Source organism: Mercenaria mercenaria, chromosome 2 (assembly GCF_021730395.1).
Source record: "Mercenaria mercenaria strain notata chromosome 2, MADL_Memer_1, whole genome shotgun sequence".
Classification (NCBI taxonomy): Eukaryota; Metazoa; Mollusca; class Bivalvia; order Venerida; family Veneridae; genus Mercenaria; species Mercenaria mercenaria.
In genome coordinates, this window is record NC_069362.1 from 48,082,347 (window position 1) to 48,109,072 (window position 26,726).

Consider the following 26,726-nt stretch of genomic DNA (forward strand, 5'->3'; position numbering starts at 1 on the left):
ACACTTATTGTCAGCCCTTTATAGGCCCTAAAGCTATTTTGCCAACTTCAATTTCTTTGTAAGATAGATGAAAGATGCTAACGTTATCCCATGGACTGAAACTAGTGTTATTCAGTACATTCGATAGTTTGTTAGCAGGTTATAGGTAGCAATAAAACAGAACATTTAATCAATTCAACCTGTCAGTCGTCGAGATATGAATCTAACTAAAACTAAAGTAATTTCTGGCATTCTCTTCGTTTCGATTACAGATTAAATGGTATTAAAATGAATTACGTTCTGACATTTTAACTCCTCATAGCTCTGGTACTATCTCCAACTTCTGCTTAATATCTTTTTTTTATGTTGAAATTGAATCCTTCCGCCTTTTGTTTTTCCCCGGCTGTTACTTCTATATTTATATGTACACATGTTTTAAATGAATGTGTATAAACACGTTTGAATACAGAAGCTGTTCCTTCGAAGACTGTGTACGTGTTTAGCATTATTTCATAGATTTCGACATTCTCATTTTAGCAGCTTTGTTTTTGCAAGTTCGTTAGATGTTTAAGATGGACCAGATGCTTGGTTAACTTTTCATGTGATTGTACTGTTATTAACTTCAGTAATTTGTATTTTTTGGACAAAATTGTGTCGTCCGCCGATACCGTCATCCCAAAAACCGGGAATGTATTAAGACTTCCCAAGTGTTTCGCAGAATACAATTGGATGGAACAAAGTATAGGTACCGAAGGAAATAGGAATGTAAAGGGGATGTATCAGAATAATATTTAAACATCTAAAACAAACGTTTATCAATAGAAATACCTAGGTTTTACCTGCGAATCGGATAAATTATCGGCCATTTTTCCGTGTAAGCTGCCTTTCTAAGTCACGTGTTTCCAGATCAAAAGTCATTCAAACAGGGGTAGGGTGTATCTTCAAATATACAACCCCTACCCCCCCCCCCCCCCCCCCACACACACACACACACACACTTAATATGTCCCGAGTAAAATGCAGTTTGGGCTGGCGTTTTCCATGGTGCTCATTTCTCTTTTTGGTATCAATTATATGATTAATGTATATGAACATGAAACGACATTGTTTTACCATTTTGGCTTAGAGAAGTTAATATTTTTAAATTCAAAGAGACTTGCATTTAACTATTTCAAGTGAACTAAGGCATACTACACAATACAGAATATGCATTTAGGTCTTTATCACGCCTGTAATGTTTGAATATTATAAGTATAAAAAATATCCCTAAAGCTGGCTAAAAATCATCATTTGGCTGTTGAAATATTCAAAACCATCTGCAGAAATACCTTCTACAAGTATCTTGCACCCTGATAAAGATTTCTATTTAGAGTACCCTTTTTCAAAGTTTAAATGACATTATGTTACTTTAACCGAAAATAATTGACCATCGTAAGTTTTAATGTTGGAATCCCCTTAAAATTTAGGATTTGGATTGTACATATTGCAACTTATACCGGGAGGATCCCCTCCTACTCTCCTCATAAATAAATAATACAACACTCTTAAAACCACATAATCATTTTATTAAGAAAAGCTCGTAAGCACATATAGAGCAGAAAATGAAAATAACAATATTTGTAAGTTTATCTTGTTATGACAAACATTTCTTCAGGGAAGCACTTATCTTGTGAAACTCAGCAGAATACAGGTCTTAGTGTTTAAAGTACAAAAATATTGCAGGATGGGGTTCCCCATCTAGTAGTCGCACCCACCCTCCCTCATTAACATACACACATATAATACTGTATATTCACTACCGGTGCCAGGTGTGCACCTAACGCATCATTATCCCTAAAAAACTGCAAGCATACATTTTTAAAGCCTAGAATTCATAGCGTAGACCATTTTAAAAGAAATTGTATTCATCATAAATCTTTTTAGTATAATATTAAGCTTAAGTCAAGGAGAATGCAGAAAACAGACCCACAGTCTGTTACATATGATAAATACAAGACATTTTTGCTTGCATTTTCATCAGATAAGTTTCGTAGATCCAAAAATCAAAATGTATCCTCATGATATTGACAGATATATTTATCATATAAAAAGTCATCCAAAAGAAGAGAGGGTATATTTCCAATTATGTATATCATAATGCACCAAAGCTGTTCTGTAATTCATTTTGCCCGAGGGAGTATACACCTCGAACAAACGCCCCCAGCACACACCTAATATGTCCCGATCAACAGCCAGGTTTGACTGGATATGCCCTTTCAATCGGTCATCACCTTAATGATAATGACAGAAATCAATTCATTCGAGTATGTGTCGCCGGAAGTTTAAGAAATGACACAACAAGAAGGTTTGGATGTCATTATTCAATTAGTTCACGGCATGCGGGTCTGTCCAAGCAGATTTAGACTCCACGTAATCGTATTTGACTTGGCAAGGTACGTTTCAAAAACGCCGAGACTTTTGCGTTGTATACCCTATAATATAAAATATCATGATCTTCTTACTGAGTTTTCTGGAAACCGCTGTTTTTACCTCAATTTTTTTAAGAGATGATAGTTAAATGACACACAAATGCGTTAAAGTGCATTGAAGTTATTCAGATTTACATAGTATATTGTTTTCGAAAGTCTATCCGTTTCGTCATTGCTGGGTTTCCATGTAATTCTAAGTATCATACTGTACACGACAGATAACACCAAGAATGTCAGTTATGCAGAAATGGTATAATTTTTGCAATGCCCGTGTTAAGTGTCAAGGCTGCTACTTGTCTGTATTTTGAATAGTCGAGGCATTTTGTAACGTACTTCATAAATAAAGAGGTATAATACAGGTTTATTATTATAGTCAATCTATTTATAGATATATATATAAAAAACCACATACTTTTGAAGCATACCATTTTACAAAGAATGAGGAAAATGATAAGTTTTAGGTTTAAATTTATAATTTATCTGCCTCGCTGAAACGAGTTGTATCATAAAAGCAGTTTGTTAGCGTAACGGGTTAAAATGGACTTTAATAAATACAAATTTGGCGTTTTCTGCCTGATGCTGCACTTCTATGTGTCTAGTAAGTGTTTTATATCTGATTTGATAATAAATTCACTACTTTAATACTTAAACCCTAATTTTGTGAAAGGGGCCTCCGTGGCCGAGCAATTAAGATCGCTGACTTTAAATCACTTGCCCCTTATCTATTTGGGTTCGATCATAACAGAGCGTTGAATTCTTCATGTAAGCAAGCCATCCAGCTGGCTAACAGAAGGTCGATGGTTTTACCCAGGTGCCCTGCCCGCTCGTAATGAATTGTCAAGATGTACAGAGTAGCAACTGCAGTCTTCCTCCGCGATCAAAGATGGAATTTCGTCATTTGGCCTATGATAATGTCGGTGCGACGTTAAAAAACTAACAAAATGGATAAATGAATAATGTTGTGCAACTAATTACAATCCTCTTAAACCGGATTGTGTTGCCTAAAAATTTATACGCCCCGCATGAGGACCTCGCATAAATTCGAAAAGAAACTAACATATTCCTAAAATTTAATAATTTAATTTTTCATTTGCGTAAAATATAATCATTTGTACATTTGTAACGTTGATCGTTATCGACTATTGATTGTAAACAAATCAAATTACCAAGTATTTTGTCACCCGAGTATGACGATAAATGTCCAGTAGGTCTTTGTTATACCTATAGGCCATAATAGTGTACGTACTAAGTTTAAGGAAAGCCTTACTTGTCGATTCGTTATGTCCAAAGGGTACATCCGATCCTTTTATTGAGTTTTTATAATAATCATACAAATTTATATGACGCAGACATTGGAACACCAAGACGTCTTGCTGGAAACTAAGCGTGCGAAAATAACAATTACTTGGCACAGTGTGCCAATATCACTTATTGTAATAAATAAGTCAACAGCTAATTGTTTATTTTAACGTAAATTTCTTATGTTATTAATTATGTTGTTAATAAAGTCCTTAGTATTACCTCTGTTTCAGAAGCGACAGGCGATGTAGAATGTAGTGACAACTGTTTACATCTAGATGACGAGAAGCCAGCATGTGACCTTATGACAAAAGCATGTATGTACGGGTGTCAAAACGGCTTCAGTGGACCAGACTGCTCTCTAGAATGTAAAACGTGTAAAGCTAATGAAAGGTGATTTGATATGTATTGGTGATGTAATTTTCATTTCCAAAGCAGCGTCTTCCAATTTTTTTCCACAGTTTCCTTCAGATAATTATAAAAGGGCTGGTCATGTCTAGTTTAATACCGGCAACCAATAATTATAGGTGGTATGCAATTAAAGAAAAACAGTCAAGTTCCAGTTAGCCAACCTGTGTTATTTAGTATGAACTACACTATTTGAAAAATTACTTCAATAACCTTATTTTTTCGGCTGTTGCATAAACATCTAGGCGTCATATACTGTTCCTAATATTTCCCCGAGTCCTCAATGGCCATGTAATTTAGGTCGGCCAACCGTCCAACGCGGGTTCGAGCCCTTGGTAGGGGTGTTAAATTCTGTATGTGAGGAAGCCATTCAGCTGGCTTATGAAATCTCGCTGGTTCTTTTAAGGTGCCCACATGTGATGACATAATGCACGGAATGGTACGTTGGGTCTTCATGTACCATCAAAAGTTGGAAAATCGCCATATGACCTTCAATTAGAGATTTTCAGCTTACTTCGACGCGTACTGCGGACTACGGACTTACTATAGGGGTTTTCTCAAACTGTATATGAGGAAGTTATGCATAACTGAACAGTTGCATATTTAGCATCCGGTTCTAATGCCGTAATACTGTTTTCATTTTAAAATATCTGAGAAAAGACAGCTATAAGATATTTTCTTTACAGTGTGGGGGCATTTTTAATTTTTTTCACCCTTTTACCTTTTATATCGCTTTTTGATTCTTTTGACTACCGTATTTATGAACAAGAAGCTGGAGGATCTGTATCGCAAACTTCTTTTTTATTTGAGTTGCTGCAATTTATTTATATGCTTGCTGTCAATTTCGTGAGGTTCTAGCTAGTATTCGCTAGCAGTGGAAACGGCTGTTGATTCAACGATCAACATACCCTATAAACCAGAATTTGAACCAATGACCTTCTTGTGAGGAGAAAGACACTTTTCCCCTGCGCCGCAAGAGGTTCACCGACCCTTAACGGTAGGGGATCACAACAACATTTTTGGTATCAAAAATGTATATGGTGTATATGGAGTATGGGCTTTCGTATTATAGCACGCGCGACGCTGAAATGCTATTGTACGACGCACAATTTTGAATATGCACGGTACGATGCGTGACATTGTAATGCAACGCGGTAAAAATATGCCGCGCGTGGTATTATTATATTCTTAACCATTTCAAACCCTACAAATTCAGTTTTATACGATACTGAATTCATTCAGTATTCCCGGTCACCCTACCATGATATACGTGATGGCTACATAATGAATTTTTAAACCAATATAGACCTTGAGTTTTCATGAGATTAAATCTTTGTTCAAGTTCCCTGAAGACAAGTATCTACACATAACCCCTTTTTTGCATGTGTTCGACTAAAAAGACTTTGTAAATAATGATAAAAGGCTAGTCTCGACTTCAAAGCTTGTTGTATCAAATGACCACACAGAATTGCTCAAATGGCGTCATAGGAGTTGACTAATTCAAAAATATAATCTCGTTGACAATTCTATGCATTTACTGGCCATAAAACATTTTTGGAATATGATCGGAATTTTGACCTTGGACGCTTCTCAGGCCCTTTCTTCACAAAACAATTTTCGGTCTCAGCTGGGTTTTAGATTGAAAAGATGACAGCTAGTTTTGATGGTACTTAAAGATTAGATTCCAGTAGAGACTGACAATCCATACTGAATACCCACTTGAAAATAGTCATGAGTTTAAATCTTAAATTCTAACATGCAATATTGATATCAATGACAATGTTTCATTCTCAAACTCAAGCTCAGGAATTCAGTCTTGGCGTGATCTCAGTTATCAAGATCGAGCCTGTCTTGATCATTTTTCAAAATCTGATATCAGATCATGTTAATAAGAATTTGACATTCTTTCTTTTTAATTTTCAAACATGCTGATACATAACTAATTCAGGATGTTGCCGCTAAGTTATGGTAATATATCGGATCTCGTTTCGACAGGGATGAAAGATGCATGTAATGAGAACTTCCCGTATGTTTTGACAAAGTGTTGAACTAAATCATTTAAGATATTTCATTAAACTTCTCATGATTTCTACAGTTAACAAAATTAATGAAAAACAATGACTTTTTCAGTACAGCAGTCTACGAGAACACTGTATTTACACTATGAAACAAAAATTAAACGGACGTTTGTTTTATTCAAAATGTATCTTTTTTTTCACAATAATATTTTTACTGCTTTTTTCTTATGTTGTTACTAGGAAATACAAGTCTAGGAACCGTATGGACGGACACAAATTAAACCCAAACTGTTGTTTTTTGTTTATAGGAATCGCCGTTATCTTCAAATCCACGTTTCAAGTTGACTTTTTTAATACATGAACATATTAAGATGAAGTTTTATCGTTGCACTGGGGGTTCGAAGTCGTTAGCGTCGCGCAGAAGAAATGTCTCCATATCAAAACAAAATGTTAAAGCATACGGATATTTGAAGGACATGCTAAAGGCAAGTAAAATGCGACAGAGTACCGGTATTACACTGAATCTAGAGGCATCCTACATGTAGACATTTATGTAGCCGACTCGTTTAAATGTGACATAAACTAAAATAATAGAGTATGACATCTGAAAATTGCGATTACGAGTGTTAAAATGTAGCCTGTTTACTATATATTTTCAAACGTATGTATTGTATTAGCAGATAATTATATCACAATACACTAATTGAGAAGGCAAAAGTAACTACACATATAGGTAAAAGAAACATATATACCATAGGTATCTTTTTCCTTGCGAACCTTTAAATATTTTGAGAAAACCCCTACTGTAAGTACGCAGTCCGCTGTCCGCAGTCCGCGTCGAAGTAAGTTGAAAATCTCTAATATATCAATGCGGAGTTTTACCATCCAAACATTATCTTTTAAAAGTAAAACGCTCTATAAATAGCGCACATATCATACAAAAGTTTTCGTTGGTTTCATCTAAAACTTTTGTTATCAACTGAAAAACTGATAAACTGGTGAAAGTCTTTTAAGTTTAAGACGTTGTAAATATTAATCGATATAACAAGAGGGTAAGATGGCCCTAGGTCGCTCACCTAAGAAACATGCCATAACAGTGTAAACATGTTTGACCTAGTGATTTTACAGACAAAATGTCTGGCCAATTTTCATTAGGACTGGACCAAAACGAGGTCTCTTAAGTATTATTGTTGATGTGCTTTTCCTTTCCAAAGGGCGAATGTATGAAAAATGGCTCTACCATAAAGGTTAGTTTTCGAATAAATGATAATATATTCAAGCCATATTTTTTCAGTATAATTGCCAATTCTGAAAGTAAATAAGCAATAGAATCTAATTTGAATAATATGGTTCGGCTTTACTGGAAAAAATGTGACCCATGGTTTGATACTAGTCGTATTCAAACCAGCGTCTTCCAAGTTTTTTTCCACAGTACCCCACATATAATTGTAAAATGCTGATCTTGTCTAGTTTAACACAGGCAACCAATAATTACAGCTGGTATGCAAATAATAACAAACATTTAAGTTCGAGTAAAAAAGGTTAAGAGTGTAAATATTAAATATATCAATATGTATACTTTGCCATGATCTATATTCATGATTAATAAACAAAAAAATAAAAGTAAACACTACTTACCTTAATGCTGAGTCTGTCTGATAGAAAACATCTCTACCAATATGGGACAAAAATTCGGTTACTCTGCCCTAATCAAGTGAACACAGATTCTGGTTTAGTGTTAAATGGTAGAGCGCTTTTTGAACCGGAAATGTACGTACGTTCATTCAATGTACTAGGACAGTGCGAATTCATTAACAATTCCTTGTAAATCCAAATGCAATAATAAGATATACAAGAAACTAATGTATTTAAAAAAATGATTGTAAATACAAAGACACAGTACTTGAAAGCAGGCCCTTATTGTGTTTATCCGAGCAGAAAATATCCATTAGCATTTAAAATGAGTTTTATTGTTTATTTCACGTTTATTCATTTTAATACTGTATGCATGCGCTTGTAATTGCGATATAATTAAAGCTGGCTTTGAAACTGCAATATCACTAAATGTGTCTTTATAGTATTTTTCTCAGGTTGGTTTTCTTTACAACGCTTATTGATATATTATTGAGTTAAAACTGTTTGTATATAATATTTGTCTTTGGGCATTGCAGTATGAGATGTAGTGGCTACTGCCATAAGCCGAAGGGTCCCAATATACTTGTTTGTAATGTGACTTCCGGTCAGTGTCTATACGGATGCGTCAAGGGCACATATTGGGGCGAAAATTGTACAAACATTTGCAACACAGAATGCCAAGGTCAGAAATGTGACTTCAAGACTGGAGAATGTACACATGGAGGATTTAAAGGGCGTAACTGCAATGAAAGAAGTAAGTGATTCAATAACATATTCAATCATTTGATGTGCATGTAATTGTCATAATGACTTATACCATTTCAACGAAAATTAACAATATATTTTTTCATCAACCAGAGCTTAGAAGATAGTCGAATCGTTTATATTTATATATATATAAAGAACTTAGAGATTGAGAAAACAACTTTCTAAAATTGCACATGAGATTTGGAAAACAATTATCAGAACGTTTCTTGCTTGAACATTAACATCTGTTTTCTAATCATTTTGTTTCGCTAAAAAACATTTCCAGCATAGCTAAGGGCCGGTGTCCCTTATATTGCTACTCACATAAACCGGTATGAAATAATATGCACCATTGTTCTACTTCAGATATCAATATGTACGAACATAATTTCAGTACTGCAAGGTGGATAATTTCATCCAAATAGGACTTGTTACCATGATATTTGAGAGACATTTGCAAGAGATTGATTACTTCATTTTGACAAATATGTAAAAAAACAATGTAATATTCACTTTTTTTCCCAGAAAAATCCGGTTTAGCCGATTGGGAAATTGCTGTGATAGTCATTGGAATTGTCGCCGGATTGAGCTTTATATTCCTCGTTAACTATGTACTATGTAAAGTTATGAAAAGAAACTATGATGCAGTCAGAAGAACAGAACGCAACATCGACTAAACACCAACATTTACAATATACATAGTCACGTTCATACAATTTTAAAGAAAGTAACATAAAAGATAACATTACCTAAGCTACCAAAATATAATGTTATTAACAAAGGAAGTGAGAACACAGTGACATGTATACTTTATAATGTACTATTGATAAGCGAATTTCTTTTTTGATTGCCTCTTTGATAGGTTTAAACACATTAATAAGCTCATCTGTGTTGGTCGGATTTAGTAATTAATGGAACTTAAAAACAGATGGATTTACAAAATACTGTCGCTTAATATATATATATTTGTCAGCTTGGAATGATGCATATATTGACATAGTTTTTTAAGATGTTGGCTTTCTTGTCGAAAAGTTATTGTCCGTTTTGAACAGAATAGATAAAATTGAAACTCAAATTATTTACGAGGGATGTAAAGAACAAAGCTGAAGCTATCAAAGAGCATCTAATATTATATAAGGCAATGTTGTAGCATTTATTCTGATTTCTTGGAAATAAAGCATATCATTCGTAATGCATAAATCATTTTCGTTGGTCTGAATAGCACGTCTCTGATAACTGCACGATAGAATCAACTTCTCTGTAAGTGTTGAGTATATATTTCTCAGATGATTCGGTTTGCAAGATCGTGCAGTCATGCTGAGGATTTCAATGAACGTAATCTATATATTACAAATAAACTTCTTCAATAGGGCTACCGTTATTATAAATTACCTAAATACTTTGCAAAATTTGGTTTTGAAATACAATAGCAATTGGGAGACACTTTTGCCCGAGGGCATATCCAAACCTGTTTTTTAAGTGGATGTGGTTTACAAACTTTAAAAGATTTTAAGTCATGGCAATTTTCCAATTGTATTTAGCAAAGTCATTAACCGTTTTAACGAAGAGGGTATATGACCTTAGGGTTTTGAGACACACCGCATGTTTGGTATTACGCCCTTTTACAGTTTGACGCTACGCTTTCCTCTTTGATTGTGTCTGACGGAACAGGTGGAGGACTCTATGAATAGTAGTTCTTAAATCCCGCCAGAAATGAGCTATTTTGATTTTTGTCTTCTGGTCTGTTACGTCAAGCCCTTACTGGTGTTTTTCTTGCTGCTCTGTCTTCTGCAAAGGCATTGAGTACATGTGCTTTAGCTTCTTAAGGATGATATATATAGAAGAGCATTTTTGTGTTTTACATTGCATGTATCCTGTTGCCTTTGCGTATGTTAGGGTTTCACCTGGCGTGGGATAACTTTTATTTACACTGTCCTGTGACATCTGAACATGGTGGGGGTAATAATGAGGTCAGGTGCACCATAAACCGATTTAAGCTCCCCAGTGGCAGTTTTGCCACTGACCGTTCCAAGGCGGTGCCCAGCTGTGTTCCTTTGTTTGTTTGTTTTTTTCCTTGTGTGTTTGCTTTGTGTGTGTGGTGTGTGTGTATTGATCGTGTGCGCGTTTGGGGAGGCTGCGGTTTTAGAACGTGGCTTTCCCTGTTGGATATTGTTCCTTGTTTTTGTTTTACTTCACGTGCATGTACAAGTATTTACAATACAGTGTAAGTGTTAGATGCTATATTCTGTACGCAATCTAGTTTAATTTCAGAACATCTTACATAGCAAAGCTTTCAGGATAGAATCAATCCTTGTACAACAATACCTTGAACAAGATACCCATCTGTATTGTCAATATATCATATCTTAAATCGTCATTGATCTTGAATGCACTTGTCCATAATCAGTGTTAGCAAAGAGAAATTATAGTCTTCTATAGAATGATCTATTTAATAACCAAATTGAAAAATATTTCACCTGTGCAATTATTTAAGAACAGAGGAAAACTATTTTGAAAGTTTAGAATAAAGTTGTATGCCCAAAGCGAAAAACAAACTGCATACCTGGGTTGACATGTTTAAAATAGTATAATCAGAAATTCTGACAAGAATTCTGACAAGACCGGTTTCCTTTAAGAGAGCCAAACGATGAACTGTTGGATTTGTAGATCATAAAGCAACACAGAATTATATTTTAGGTGACACAGTTATTGTTTGTGAAAAGAATAGTCGGTAACGGTAAAAATGTGCCAATCGGTTTTGCGAAATAAATCTAAAACTACATTTTAATACGTAAAAGCAATCGAGTGTATCGCAATTTTAGCACAGAAAGGATTTATATTAAGTACTCCTTATTTATTAAACATTCCATTTACATACAAGACCACGACAAATATATTATCAAAGGCATAGTAAAAGGGCAAAACAAGTGCATTTTTTGTTGACGTTATAGGCATAATACAACTTAGAACGACACCAAAACAATTGGATTTGAATTCCTCTTCAGCCGGTATTTAAGGGCGTGAGTGGTGATGCTTTTTCCATTTCCTCTGATTAGACGAGCGGACAGATTGATACTTTATTCGCAAAAATGTATGAAAAAAAAACATGCAAGTTCATGACAAGGCAAAGGACTCAGACAAAGCAACATAATGTTCCAATAGAAATAAACATAATAGAAAATAATAAAAAAAGCATCTTAATGGCCTAGATCTTGGCAGTGGGCAAAGGAATTTCTGTCTTTATTAGCACAGTCGGTGGTCTAATGGCTTGCACAGTATGATTCCAATAAACAGGGGTCATTGTTTATTGGAACGTCGGTCTACCTTATACCTGTATCAGTAAGTGAGAAGAGGAAACAGTGTATTTTATAATCAAAGTTTCATTTAATAAAGATGTAAAAATTTTAAAAGTTGTATCTTTTTGGCGTTTCTTTATATAAAAGACCATGTTTGTTATTTGAAAAAGAAGAAAAGTAACTTATTTGGGAATATATCACAAATACATATCACAAATTTCACCATGCTTACAGGAAGAAAAGCAAGATTTTAGTTGTTTCTGTCTACTGTCTAAAGGTATGCACACATTCAAATTTGATATTACAGAAAAGTGTGACATTCACTCATCTTAAGTTTTATTATTGTTTCCTGAATATATTGCAGGATATTTGTATAAAAATGAAAACCCAATATGCATTCCAGTGTTATAATGAAAGCATGCAAAGGTACACTTTATGCCTTTTAAATTATAAAATTTAAACTGAAAGTATAGATGAAACACAATAATTTTATTTTACCCTGTCATATTGTTTACCAATATTGATGATTGCATGTATCAGAGAAATCATATTCCCATTGTCTTGCCAGTATTATAAATAAATATCATGATAAGGACACTTTCGCCGATATGACCTTTTTCATTATTATGATATATATTGGCAGATATTCTTTGCCAATACAAGGATGTTATTGAGTTTTCACTATACCTGTTTCTTATTTTCATTATACAATTAATTATTATTATTATTATTATCATTATTATTATTATTATTATTATTATTCATAATAATAATAAAAGCAACATAATAATGATAATAATAATGACAAACATAATATTGTTTTAATTATCATTCGACATTCACTGACTGAAAATAATTCATAATTTTCATTCAACCCCAATGCCAACATCTTCGTGGTCTATTGGTGACCTTTGCTTTACCAATTGCCCTCTAATTAGCTACTGTTACATAATCGCTGATAAGCAGCAGATTAGACCCGAGTTGTTGGATTTTTTAGGAGGTACACTTATGTAGTAGTGGATGCGCTAAATTCACTTAACTATGTGAAAATTTAATACTTCAATAGTTATGATATTACATATCATTTTTAAATATATTAAAGTCCTTAATAATGATAATTGTCAGTAATATGTACACAGTGTAGCTTTCTCACTCATAACAATCGGGACTTCGTGTAATTTTAGAAAACTTACTGAAAGGAGTTGAATTGTCAAAAGAGTATCTGTTGAAATTTCATAAGATAGAATTGTCTCTTTGGGTTGAAAAGTTTGGAGTCGAAATGTTTCGATTGCATTGATCTTACGTGGCCGAGTAGTTAAGGTCGCTGTCTTCAAATTACTGCCCCTCATCGATGTGGGCTCGAGCCTCACACGGGAGGTGAATTCTTCATGTGAGGAAGCCATCCAGCTTACTTACGAAAGGTCGTTGGTTCTTCTCAGGTGCACGCTCATGATGAAATAATGCACGGAGGGCCACCTGGGGTCTTCCTCCACAATTAAAGCTGGAAAGTCGCCATATGACCTATCATGTGTCGGTGCGACGTTAAATCCAACAAAAAACATACCAAGGTATTGATTGATGCCACATATTTATTGTTTATTTTTGTAGACGTTTTGAAGTTCTTACACATCCTGTTTATCATGTTTATACTGAATAGTAAATGGCAAAGTTTGTGTATAATCTTTATAGAAAATAAAAGTGTCTTCATGTGTTTAAACATTCATACGTTTTAATATTTCATTTTGTAAAAAAAAAAATGATATTCTTACTCACAAAGCTTGATGAAACTGTAAAATATAGAGTTGGTACAAAACGTTTGCACCAATGAACGTAATTTTTTCTTAAATAATGAGGTATCAACAATTCAAATGAGCACTGCTGTTGGAAAACAAACGTTATGGTTTGGCGACCATCAAGGACCAAAACAGCCTGCACATCCGTACTATACAGTTATATACCCACATCCGTGGACACTGTTCGTTTAGCAGTTTCAAAACAGGTAAGCAAACAGTACGGGTATAGATCGGCCTGCATATCCATACTCATCGTATATACCTACATCCAAACTGTTCGTTAATCATTTTCAACACTTGTATCCAACTGTTTAGCGAACAGTATGGATCCAGATCGGCCTGCACATCCATACTGATCGTATATACCCACATACACACTCTGTCTGTTCGTTCAGCAGTTTCAACACTTGTATCAAACTGATAAGTGAATAAGTATGGATCAAGATCGGTCTGCACCTCCATACTGATCGTACATACCCACATCCGTGGATACTGTTCGTTTAGCAGTTTCAACACTTGTATCAAACTGATAAGCGAACAGTATGGATCTAGATAGACCTGCGCATCTACCCCTTATCCACACTATCCGTTCAACAGTTTCAAAGCTTTTATCAAACTGATAAGGAACAGTATGAATCCAGATCGGCCTGTGCATCCATAATAATCGTATATACCCACATCCACACTCAGTCTTTTCGTTTAGCAGTTTAAACACTGTATCCAGAGGATAGGCGAAAAGTATGGATCAAGATCAGACTGCACAGATGGCCAGGTTTATCTGGATCCATACTTGATGCAAAGCCCTAACGTTGATTTTCATACAGCAGCGATCAAATACATTGTGAAATTATGACAAACATGTCTAAAAGCATTTAAATTCTTTAAATTCAGTTGGAATTATTATAACATTTTTAAACTTATAAATCTTCAAATTTATATACATAAATCGATACGAAATAAAACTTTTTGACACATTTTATACCACTTTTATATTGACTATAAGTCAATATGAAATATATTTAATGTTAGGTGAAATCAGAAACAAACTAATAGCCATCTTTTGATATGTATACTTCATACTATATATCATCATTATCGACAAAATATAAGTACGAAATATGTGTTTAGACGAAAAGAAACCGATCAAGTTTATTTTTAAAAATGGCCGCTAAGATGGCTGCCACAATATTTTTGAACTGACTAATGTTGATTTCTTTACGTTATACCATTCGTACATAAATTGATTATTCAAATTCATTGTGATTTACAGAAAACATGTAATATTTTTTTGACATTTATAAAATAATTGAAACATCAAAATGGTGTATACATGCATACCAGATATAGGTTGTAAATGTAAATACTTATATACATATCTGATAAAAAGTTAATTATTAACAGTAGCATGTTATCATATTAGCTCATCTGAGCATACAGTGCTCAAGTTGAGCTATTGTGATCGCTCACTGGCCGGCGTCTGTCCGTCCACACTTTCCTGTAAACAACATCTTTTCCTAAACAGTGGTGGACGGATAGCTCAGTGGTTTGCACACTGGCCTTCCAATCCTGAGGTCGGTGGTTAGCCGGACAAGCCTGTATCTGATTTTTGACCTCTCTGTCCTGGGGGCTTTGTCTCAATCTGTCCCTCTGGTCAGATCGCTCTGTGTCTGTACTAGTAGAGGATGAATAATGCGTCCTGTGTGGCTGCATTTGCACTATGTAAAGCGCCTTTGAACGTAAAATTGATCATGAAATGGGCGCTATATAAATCTGGTATAATAATAATAATAATAATAATAATAAACCACCGTGCCAATTTTGATGAAATTTCATAGTGATGTTCCTTGGATAGTACTCTTTAAAATTGTTTAACAAATTGAATTCTATACAGAAGTCTTGTTGCCAAAGCAACCGAAAGGAAAAACCACAGGTCTTAGCTAGGGCTTTGATATCTAGTATATAGCATTATCTAGTAGTCTTCTACCAAGACTGTTCAAATTATCCCCCTAGGGTCAGATATGGCCCCGCCCTCGAGCCAATTGGTTAATAAAGATTTATATGGGGAAAACTTTAAAAAAAATCTTGTCCAAAACCAAAGGACACTGGGCTTTAATATTTAATATGTAACCTCATCTAGTGGTTCTCTACAAGTTATATCCATAGGATCAAATATGACCCTACCCTTGGCATCACATGGTTAATATAAACTTATATAGAGAAAACTATGTAAATCTTCGAGTACAAAACCACAGGGCCTTGGGCTTTGATATCTTATATGAAGCATCATGTTAAATGAATTAACTTTTAAAACAATACTCATATAATGTTTTTCTTTGAACGTTTTAAAGAATATACAATCATAATCATGATCTCATTCATATTATCGTATCTTAAGAAAATCCCAAAAAATACGGTTTAGACACTTAGAATTTTATCAAATTTTCAGGTTATTATAAAGTTAGAAAAATGGATCTTTGAAAGTACTGAACATCAAATTTTATCACTCTTTCATATATCTCATATTATTCTATTCCTATCTCGCCGTGCCTGTCGGTGTTTTTATTGTGTTTACTGCCCATGGGATTCGGCTGTTTATTTAGACTCTGTCCTTTTCAGATAATGAAGATCAGATTTCTTCGCTATTCATCTCTATTCTTCCTGCTTAAAGTTCTGCATTATTAATATCATTGGTGACAATACAAGCATTGAAATGTAGATCTAGTGAATCTATTGTAAACATATGAAATTTACCTCCATTGCTACGCTTTAGAATAAAACAACGGATTTTCATAAGATACGTTATGATTTTCGTAAGATACGTTACGTAATTGGCCTTGTTCTGCATACTCAATAGAGGAAAACACGTTTAAGTAGCTTATGTTTTGTATAGATCTACACTTGAAAGAGTTTATTAACCTATATTTTCTTAATTTGAAATATTAAATTACATGTATAAATAATGTGGTATTCTTTTATAATATACGTTATAATGCATAGGATACGTTAAATAACTGACGACTGTTTTCGGTTTGCTAACCGAACACCTTTTTCCAAATAAAAGATCAAAGTTAACTCCACATTAAATCTAAATGTATAACCTTTAATAATATTGCCAAATACCATGTCCAATACAGTACATATTTGATAACTACTCACTACTTCTAGGCTATACTTCATTCATTTTTCTAACACTCCCACTAAGTAAGCAGTATGTGTAAACAATCATGTTCGCGACGTATTTTGCTTCCACATGATATTTTAATGTACCCAATTGCGCATACATCGATTTACATGAATTGTCGTTGTGAATTAGTCAATTATCAGCATTATCTTATTTTAACGTATCTTACTTTCATTTTATGAAATCGAACCATACTTAAAAATGATCACTTTTTTTACTACATCTCCTTCACTTACATGAAGTAGGCATAGCTGGCTTAATAATAATTTGGTTTGTGGTCACCCTTTCCAAAAGATATTTTCATTTGTTTTGCAAACTCTGTATGACGTATCTTATGTTTTTATTCAAAAATTCCAGTCGCGGTTGATCAACTTGCTTTGGTCTAAAAGTATTTAGGGGCCTCCGTGGCCGATTGGTTAAGGTCGCTGACTTCAAATCACTTGTCCCTGATCGATGTGGGTTCGAGCCTCACTCGGGGCGTTGAATTCTTCATGTGAGGAAGCCATCCAGCTGGCTTATGGAAGGTCGATGGTTCTACCCAGGTGCCCGCTCGTGATCAAATAATGCACGGAGGGGCACCTGGGGTCTTCCTCCGCCATTAAAGCTGGAAAGTCGCCATATGACCTATCATGTGTCGGTGCGACGTTAAATAAAAAAAGAGTATTTATTCTACTATGAAATAACTTGAGAATGTATACAGCTATGCTGTGTGTTACATTTAAAACTAATATGAGGTTCCATAAAACATAAATCGTTGCTTATATTGTCAGTTAAATTCGCATAACGTATCTAACTTTAAAAATCGGGAAAAAGGACTATTGGAAAATGCAAAAAGATATCACTCAATAAGGTATGATTTTGTGTTTTAAAATCCTCACTTACCTTAGTTCTTTTAGTTCAGGCATTGTGCTAAAGTGTACAGTACGTATTGCCTTTGCAAAATAGCTTGCAATATACACACCCATGCTAGGGACAGACAAAAAAGGTAAAAACTGGGCTATATGTGAAGCTGCTATTGATGAATGATATATCAGGCAAAAAATGGTTCCCAGGTGTCACCTCATTATTGTTCTACATTATAAATATATAGGCACTAAAATCAATGACTTACGTTTTAAAACTTAAGCCTGGGACAGGTAAAAAACGTAATGTGACGAGTTAACGTAGAATTAATTCAATACATTAAAGCCAGTCTTAATGCGGGTTTATTATTTCCCTTGCTACATCTCCAAATCAAGTTCATAAGCTTTGGTCGAGTGAAAGATGCATGAAGCAATATCACAGGTATAGTACAAATAACATTATTGATTACCGATCCGTTTGTACTGAGGCGCTGTCTTATGATATTACTTAAAGTTTTCGTTTTTAACCTTTACCTTTCTAATTTGTAAAACGGGAGGTGTTCGCTGAAAATTTACTGACTGAATAGCGAACAGTGAAAACCATGATCATGATCTTGGTATGCACTGGTCGCAAAGTCAGAATTAATTGCCGTGCGCTGGCTAACGATTAAAAATCAACTCTCCCGTGCGCCATAGCAATCTAGGGCCACCGTAACTTGTTTTTGACATATTATTGGAGAGGTCTATCAAAACCTCTCCATAGTGTTGGCTTTCAAACTAGGAGGATTTAGACTACTCTACTAATTTTACGACGTTAGATTTCACTTTCTAGCGCAAATTACGGTGAGCCAGTCTAAAATGGCCCAATGCGCTCGCGCACAAGTAAGTTTTAAAATCCTCCGAGACGAAAATAATTGTTCGTTTAAAATAAAAAGAAATGTAGTGTAATACTATTGTTACAAATGTTGGAACGGTTCAGTTATTAACAATATATATATATAGATATATATTTACTATTCTTTGTTCGCAGTGTTTAAAGATATGCACATGAATTGAATCACGTTTAAATGTATTTCGTTCAATTATATGAATTTATTGTTTAACTGGCGGGTTCGTTTGCCCCGTTCGGAAGTTCTGCCGGAATAAGAAGAGTTCTTCTGCGCTTCTGTGTCTTCGACCCTATGGCTGGTGATGTTAATCACGTGATCAAAACAAGGCGGCAATTCGACATATAAACCTTACAAACTGAGTAATAAACTAGAACAAATTAAATGTTTAGAATTTCTTTTTCAAATAGCACATTAACAATAAAAATCTATGAAAAAATACATTAAAAAAAGAATGATATATTTTTTCACTTTCGGCAGACGTCCGTTCGATTGCAATTTTCTTCTAAGCTTTTCTAAAATTTCTCGGTATTCTCTTGGTCCAAAATGAACGGGGAAGTTGGTAGCTTTTGAATATTTTTGAATGAAATTCAGTAACTAGGGAGTGCTTGGGAATGGCGGAGGTTGATCATAACCTGAAGATGACTTTTTGATTTTGAGGTATTTAGGTCATAGTCACAGTGACTATGACCCCTAATAGGTCACAGTGACCTGCAACAGGGAAACAGTTTTTTTTCGTCTATAGCACAACCTATCATATAACCAGAAACATAGATGACAATTGTTATTTATGTCTCTGATATAACTTTAAAAGGAGCAACACCGGACCTCTCAATGGGTTCTTTTTTAAAAGAAGCCAAATTGTACTGTATATGGCCTATTTTATATTCTGTAGACAATATCAAACTTCTGTTTAACGACTTTAGTTATTTTTATTTGACCTTTAATTTGAAATTAAAACATATCATAGTATCCTAATGAATAAACCTATCCTTTTCCAAAAAGGTTTACAGAATTTCCAATTCTCAATGATTTACTAATCTCTTATTACATCATGATAGACAAGCCGTTTTCAATGATAATGTTTACCATCAATGTCAATATTGTTTGATGTTTTATATTATTGATGAATATTTATGAGATTAAAATACCTATTCTTGCAGAACGTTTTACTTAAGATATTATACTACTTTAAAACACCTAGGGTAATTACGAGTTTTGTACTTTAAAGACGATTGGACTTGGTGCTTTTGTGTTGTATTGTATTGTACGCCCTATTGAAATGATAGTGAACGACTTATTTTTATTTTACACACAAGACTGTACTACTTATTGCAAATATTTTGATACGATTTTGTCAATATTGAACGGCAGATTGTTATAACTAATTACGATTAAATTCTGATTTCTGTCTGTTTTAGGTGCAATGAAGCTGTACAAGTGTTATTATTGCAACGAAACGACACCAGACATTGAAATTAACATTAACTACAAATGTAAGGCTTAGGCAAGTTAATCGGCCCAAATCAATGACATTCGAAAAATTAAGCTGCTTAATTAAAACCTGAGAAAAAGACAAACAGAGGAAAATGTGTTTTATTTGACTTAGAATTTCAAAATGCCAAGTCAAATGTATATGTTGAAATATCACTCGTATTGAAGGCTATACTACACAAAAATGAGGTAGAGCGAGAATTTACAGAGCGTGTTTGAGTGCTTGAAGGACGCAAGTTCGTTGGAACGACCAATAGCGCGCCTAGACGACAAATACCATATTGGCACGCAGTTTGTCGTTCTAGACTTTACATGTTGGCAAGTTTAAAGGGCCCAAACACTCTTTCATGAAAAACATTATCGGCCTGTCGTGTTTACGTGTCGCGCGTTAAAAAGGCGCCAATACGACAAATACCTTATATTTGTCGCTTTGAGCGATAACTGCCGTTCTGTCTTTTCCGTATATTTGTTGTATTAGCATACGAATTGTCGTTCTGTTTTCTATGTATATTTTTGTTCTTCAATTTTGACACAAGTTTAGCCAAGGATAAGAAACAGGGGTAAGTATCTGAAAAGTAATTGATTTACTTAAATAAATGTGTTGTCACAAGATAAATTTCAAAAATATCATAGAACAATGAAACTTAAAATGCATATGCGTGACTGGGTTTATTGTTTTCCTGTCAAGATGTCTTTCGGCTTAAACATTAAACGGTAAGAGTTTTTTCGTAATATCAAGCTATTTGCCGCAAAAAATATGTTTCCACAGATATATTTTTCTCGAGTTCACTTGCTGCCTCTATCACTAAGCTTGCTAAACCTTACGAACAGTGATGACGGAATGTTTAATCAGATACGCTAAAACACATGAGAAAATAAAACAAACACCACATACCTGGATATTTCAATCAATTAACGTAAGTGTAAGAACTGAAAACTCAAAATGTTTTCGTATTTTTACTTCTTCTGTTCATTTTAAGATTAATACATTCAATGAAACAACAGTATATCAGAAAAGTGGAATTATTTATACCATTTTGGTATTATGGCTACAATGTGCATCTTATTATTGTGCTTATATAATTCCACTTCTAAAGCGACTTACCCACACATTGTGGTTTATGATTTTTAAAATAATGTTTCATCGAAAGGCAAGATGCCACCACTGTTTCATATATTTACATGAAACTTAACGATTGATCAGTTTATAGTTTCCAGAATTGCGGGAATATGCGAGTTTTCACAGCTTTTCTCGTGCACTTTTCTAAAACAATACGGTCTACTTTTGTGAACAATTGATAGATATAAAATGACGGTATTTTGGGACATTACGCGGTGCTTCGTTACTAATAATTAAGTGCACACGTAAGTATAGGTATCGAACAGTATAATGTCATTTTTATTTTTAGCAATATGTAAATACACATTCAGTACCACTTAAAATAAACAGAATGTGATGACAAATACACATTATTACAACATCAAGTATGCGACATAAAGGTGAATATAGATGAAACGATTTTTTTCAAAAAAAAATTTACATATCTATGTTTGGGGTATTCGCTTTAAAAAGGAAATAAAGCATTATCCCTTTTTCATCATCACCTTAAATGATAATGACAGAAATAAACTCATTCGAAAATGTATAGCCGGAAGTTTAAAAAATAACAAATAAAGAAGGTTTGCATGTCACTATAAAACTATATCTCGGCATACGTCTCAGTACTCTACGTGATCGTATTTCAATTTCAACAAGAAATATCTTTAAAAAAATGGTTGGCGAATTGTATTAAGACAAGAAGTTTATGAGGTTTTCATATCATTTGTGTTATTCTATCATCTATTTAACATTTTGAAAATAGCAAAACTAAACACAACACTTAAACAGTTTAAATGGTTCTCTTAATTTTTCACAAAGGTCTCGTAACGGTGCAATATTGTTTCATTGTTTTTTTTTTCTATGTCGAATAATTACAACAGTGGTCTTGAAGTCACTTCTCTATCTAGAAGACATTAATCGATCGGCTAATCACACCCTCATTCATGTGATACGCAGACCGTATTCAGCTCTCCCTGTAAATTGATACATATTGGTATTTGAACAGGTTTCTATTATATCTATTAAACTTACTTATCATTTTAGATATATCAAATATTCTTGCTAAATATACTGAACGAAGCGTAGCTTTAAAACTGTAAATAGCGTCATTAAACACTCCTTGTCTGACATTTCACTTGGCGTTGCACAATCAGGAGAGTGAAAAACAAGAACAATCTTTAAAAAAGATTATAGGCTAATTGTAGTAAGACAAGAAGTATAATTTGAATTATGAGGTTTAAAGATCGTGTCATTCTATCATCTATCTAACATTTTGCAAATAGCAGAACCAAACACCACACTTAACAACAATTTAAATGGTTCTCATTAAAATGTTCACAAAGGTTTCCTAGATGTGCAATTTTGTTTCGTTTATTCTACGACAAATAATTACAGCAGCGGTCTGGAAGGCACTTCTCTGCATAGAAGACTCTAATCACACCTTATTCATGTGATACGCAGACCGTATTCAGCTCGTTCTGTAAATTGATATATGTTGGTATTTGAACAGGTTTTTATCATATTTATCAAACTGACTTATCATTTTTTAAGATATATCAATGTTCTTGCTAAATATACTGAGCGAAACATAGCTTTTAAACTGTGAACAGCGTCATTTAGCATAAATGCTTTGTCTACATTTCACCCAGCGTAGCACAATCAGCAGAGTGAAACAAATAGACACTCTCGTCCAATCAGGCAAAGAGTTGCATAAATCGTTTATTTTGATAAATTATCTATAATGCGTTATCGAGTAATCTGATTTGCAAACTGAAATCACGTGGCATGGTCACGAATTCGTTCTTAATACGGCATTCGCCGAAAAACGCCGAGACAGTTCTTTTAGCTCACATGAGTTTTTGTGATCGCTCGATGTCCGGCGTCTGTCTGTCATATGTCTGTCTGTCGTCTGTCTGTCGTCTGCCAACATTTAGCTAGTGTATGCGATAGAGGCTGTATTTTTCAACTGCTCTTCATGGAATTTAATCAGAATGATTGCCTTTATGAAATCTAGGCCAAGTTTGAAAATGGGTCATCTGGGACCAAAAACTAGGTCACTAGGTCAGTGTGTGTGAGTGTGTGTTCGGGTTTAACGTCTTTTTCAACAATTTTCCAGTCATATAAACGACGGTGTCTACTTTTAGCAGTAAGCACAATGCCCAACTTTATAGTGCTGCCTCACTATAATATCACGCCGTAGACACGTGGCATGATATCACACCCAGTCACATTATACTGATACCGGGCTGACTAGTCCTAACACTATCCCCTTAATGTTTAGCGCCAAGAGAGGAAGCTGCTAGGTCAGATCAAAGGAAAACCTTGTGTATGCGAGAGAGGCTGTATTTTTCAATTAGTCTTCATGAATTCATGTCAGAATGATGACCTTGATAAAATCTAGGCCGAGTTCGAAAATGGGTCATTTGGGGTCAAAAAAAAAGTCACTAGGTCAATTCAAAGAAAACCCTTGTGTATGCGATAGAGGCTGTAATTTTCAATTAACCTACATGAATTTCAGTCAGAATTATAACCTTGATAAAATCTAGTCCGAGTTTGAAAATGGGTTATCTGGGGTCAAAAACTAGGTCACTAGGTCAGATCAAAGAAAAACATTGTGTATTCGATAGAGGCTGTATTTTTCAATTAGTCTTCATTAATTTTGGTCAGAATGATAACCTGAATTAAATTTAGGCCGAGATCGAAAATGGATCATCTGGGGTCAAAAACTGGTCACTAGGTCAAATCAAGGAAAAACCTTGTATGCGATAGAGGCTGTATTTTTCAACTAATCTTCATAACTTCTGGTCAGAATGATAACCTTGATGAAATCTAGGCCGAATCAGAAAATAGGTTATCTGGGGTTAAAAACTAGGTCACTAGGTTAAATAACAAAAAAAAAATCTCGTTATAAAAGAGGCTGTATTTTCCAACCGATTTTCTTGAAGTTTTGTCAGAATGATAGTCTTGATAAAATCTACGTAAAGTTTGAGAACGGGTCATGTTGGGTCAAAAAGTAGGTCACTAGGTCTAATCAAGGAAGAAAAACATTGTGTATGCGAGAGAGGCTGTATTTTTCAATTTGTCTTCATGAGTTTTAATCAGAATAATTGTCGTGATGAAATCTAGGTCAAGTTCGAATATGGGTCTTCTGGGGTCAAAAAGTAGGTCACTAGGTTAAATCAAAGGAAAACATTTTGTATGTGATGGAGGCTGTATTTTTCAATTGATCTTCATGAAATCAAACTTTAAAGATAACCTTGATGAAATCTAGGCCGGGTTTGAAAATGAGTCATCTGAGGTCAAAAAGTAGGTCACTAGGTCAGATCAAAGAAAAACATTGTGTATGCGAAAGAGGCTTGATTTTTCAATTGATCTTCATGAAATTTTGTCAGAATGATTACATTGATGAAATCAAGGTCAGGTTTGAATATAAATCATCTGAGATTAAAAAGTAGGTCACTAGGTCAGATCAAAGAAAAACCTTGTGTATTCGATATAGGCTATATTTTTCAATTGATCTTCTTGAAATTAAGTCAGAATGATTGCCTTGATGAAATCTAGGTCAGTTTAGAACGTTATTTGTTTTGGGTTCAAAAGTAGGTCACTAGGTCAAATCAAAGAAAAACATTGTGTATGTGATAGAGACTGAGTTTTTCAATTAATCTTCATGAAATTTAGTCAGAATGATTGCCTTGATAAAATCTAGGTCGTGTTTGATTATTGGGGTCAAAAACTAGGTAACTAGGTCAAATCAAATAAAAGTCTTGTGTATGCGATAGAGGCTGTATTTTTCAATTAATCTTCATGAAATTTGGTCAGAATCATTGCATAGATGAAATCTAGGTCAAGATTGAATATGGGTTATCGGGAGTCAAAAAGTAGGTCAAATCAAATGAAAACCTTGTGTATGCAATAAAGGCTGTATTTTTCAATTGATCGTCCTGAAATTATGTCAGAATGATTGTCTTGATGAAATGTAGATAGAATATGAATATGGGTCATCTAGGATCAAAAAGTAAATTACTAGGTTAAATCAAAGAAAAACCTCGTGTATACGATAGAGGCTGTATTTTTCAACTGATTTTAATGAAATTTTGTCAAAATCATAGTCTTGATGAAATCTAGGTCAAGTTTGAATATGGGTCATGTTGGATCAAAAAGTAAGTCACTAGGTCAAATCCAGGAAGAAACCTTTTGTATGCGATAGAGGCTGTATTTTTCAATTGATCTTCATGAAATTTGGTCAGAATGAAAGCCTTGATAAAATCTAGGCCAAGTTCGAATATGGGTGATCTGAAAAGAGTAGGTCAAAAAGTAGGTCACTAGGTCAAATCAAAGTGCATACTTGTTTATACTCAAGATTTTTGCTCCAATTTTAATGATAATTGGTCAGAATATTTTTTCCATGAAATCACTAAGTCAAACAGGTTTACACTGTTATGGTGTGTTATGGTGTGTTTTTCAGGTGAGCGACCTAGGGCCATCTTGGCCCTCTTGTTTCTTCCTGAGTTAAATGAAAAACGCTGTTGTTACTTCAATTTTTGATAAGTAACGCTTCTTTCTTTTAATGCGCAGAATACAGACCAATACAGTTTGCAGTCGTCTACGAGCTTCTCACTTGAAAGAATGACACAGAAAGCACAAGGCACTTGGTCTCACCGCCTATCATCGACAAGACAGGCTAAGATGGGCATTAGCTTATATTTGCTTCACTAGATTTGGTATCCTGTTACAAGCTGATGATGACACAGAAATACGTCAAAGTACAGGGATGTATTTTAGATTACTATTATTATTATTATACCAGATTTATATAGCGCCCTTTTCATGATCAATTTCGTGTTCACAGGCGCTTTACATAGTTCAAATGCAGCCACACAGGGCGCATAACTCATCCTCTACTAGTACAGACACAGAGACAAAGCCCCCACGACAGAGAGATCAGAAATCAGATACAGGCTTGTCCGGCTAACTTAGCCTAGCTCGTTGCGAATAGACAGCCTGGTTCTTTCACGTGCCCAGTGTATAGCACTGATACACGCAAAGATTGCCTGGGTTCCTGACCAGTACATCTCTAGTTGGGTAGAAAACACTTAAAAGCGTTTCTAAAAAATCCCCACTAGCTGCCGGATATCGAACCCCCGACCTCAGGATTGGAAGGCCAGTGTGCCCACCACTGAGCTATCCGTCCAATAAAATAGAATATTGCTTTCCATTGTTATCCGTTTCGTCATTGGTTAGATTCCATGCAATTCTATAAAGTCCGCACGCTTAGCTTATTAGGAAGAGCGCAGATCTAGGATCTCGGTGTCGTGCGTTCGAGCCCTGGGCGAGGCGTATGTTCTCCGTGACGATTTGATAAAAGACAATGTGTCTAATTCATTCGTCTTCCGACTCTGATTCATGCGGGGAAGTTGGCAGTTAATCCAGGAACACTGTTTAGGTTAACTGCCCGCCGTTACATAACTGAAATACTTTTAAAAACGGCGTTCAACCCACAACAAACAAACAGAACGTAATTCTATAATACCATTTACGATACACAAAGTCAAGAATGTCAGTAACGTAGAAATGTTATGA

At 34.6% G+C, this 26,726-nt stretch overlaps 1 protein-coding gene across 1 annotated transcript; it reads left to right on the forward strand.

The window, feature by feature from the left end:
• Positions 1 to 2,904: 2,904 nt before the first annotated feature.
• On the forward strand, positions 2,905 to 9,294 carry LOC123562750 (cell death abnormality protein 1-like). Its single transcript, XM_045355358.2, has 4 exons — positions 2,905 to 3,045; positions 3,980 to 4,139; positions 8,344 to 8,561; positions 9,080 to 9,294. Exons 1-4 carry the CDS (start codon positions 2,985 to 2,987, stop codon positions 9,229 to 9,231), a joined length of 591 nt encoding a protein of 196 aa, XP_045211293.1. The 5' UTR covers positions 2,905 to 2,984; the 3' UTR covers positions 9,232 to 9,294.
• Positions 9,295 to 26,726: the final 17,432 nt, after the last annotated feature.

What these genes read in the sequence shown, in the direction of transcription:
- LOC123562750 (XM_045355358.2), top strand. Translation starts at nt 2,985, where the DNA reads ATGGACTTTAATAAATACAAATTTGGCGTTTTCTGCCTGATGCTGCAC. An exon ending in ACGTGTAAAGCTAATGAAAG is followed by an intron (nt 4,140 to 8,343) that starts GTGATTTGATAT and finishes TGGGCATTGCAG; the next exon opens with TATGAGATGTAGTGGCTACT. An exon ending in GCGTAACTGCAATGAAAGAA is followed by an intron (nt 8,562 to 9,079) that starts GTAAGTGATTCA and finishes TTTTTTTCCCAG; the next exon opens with AAAAATCCGGTTTAGCCGAT.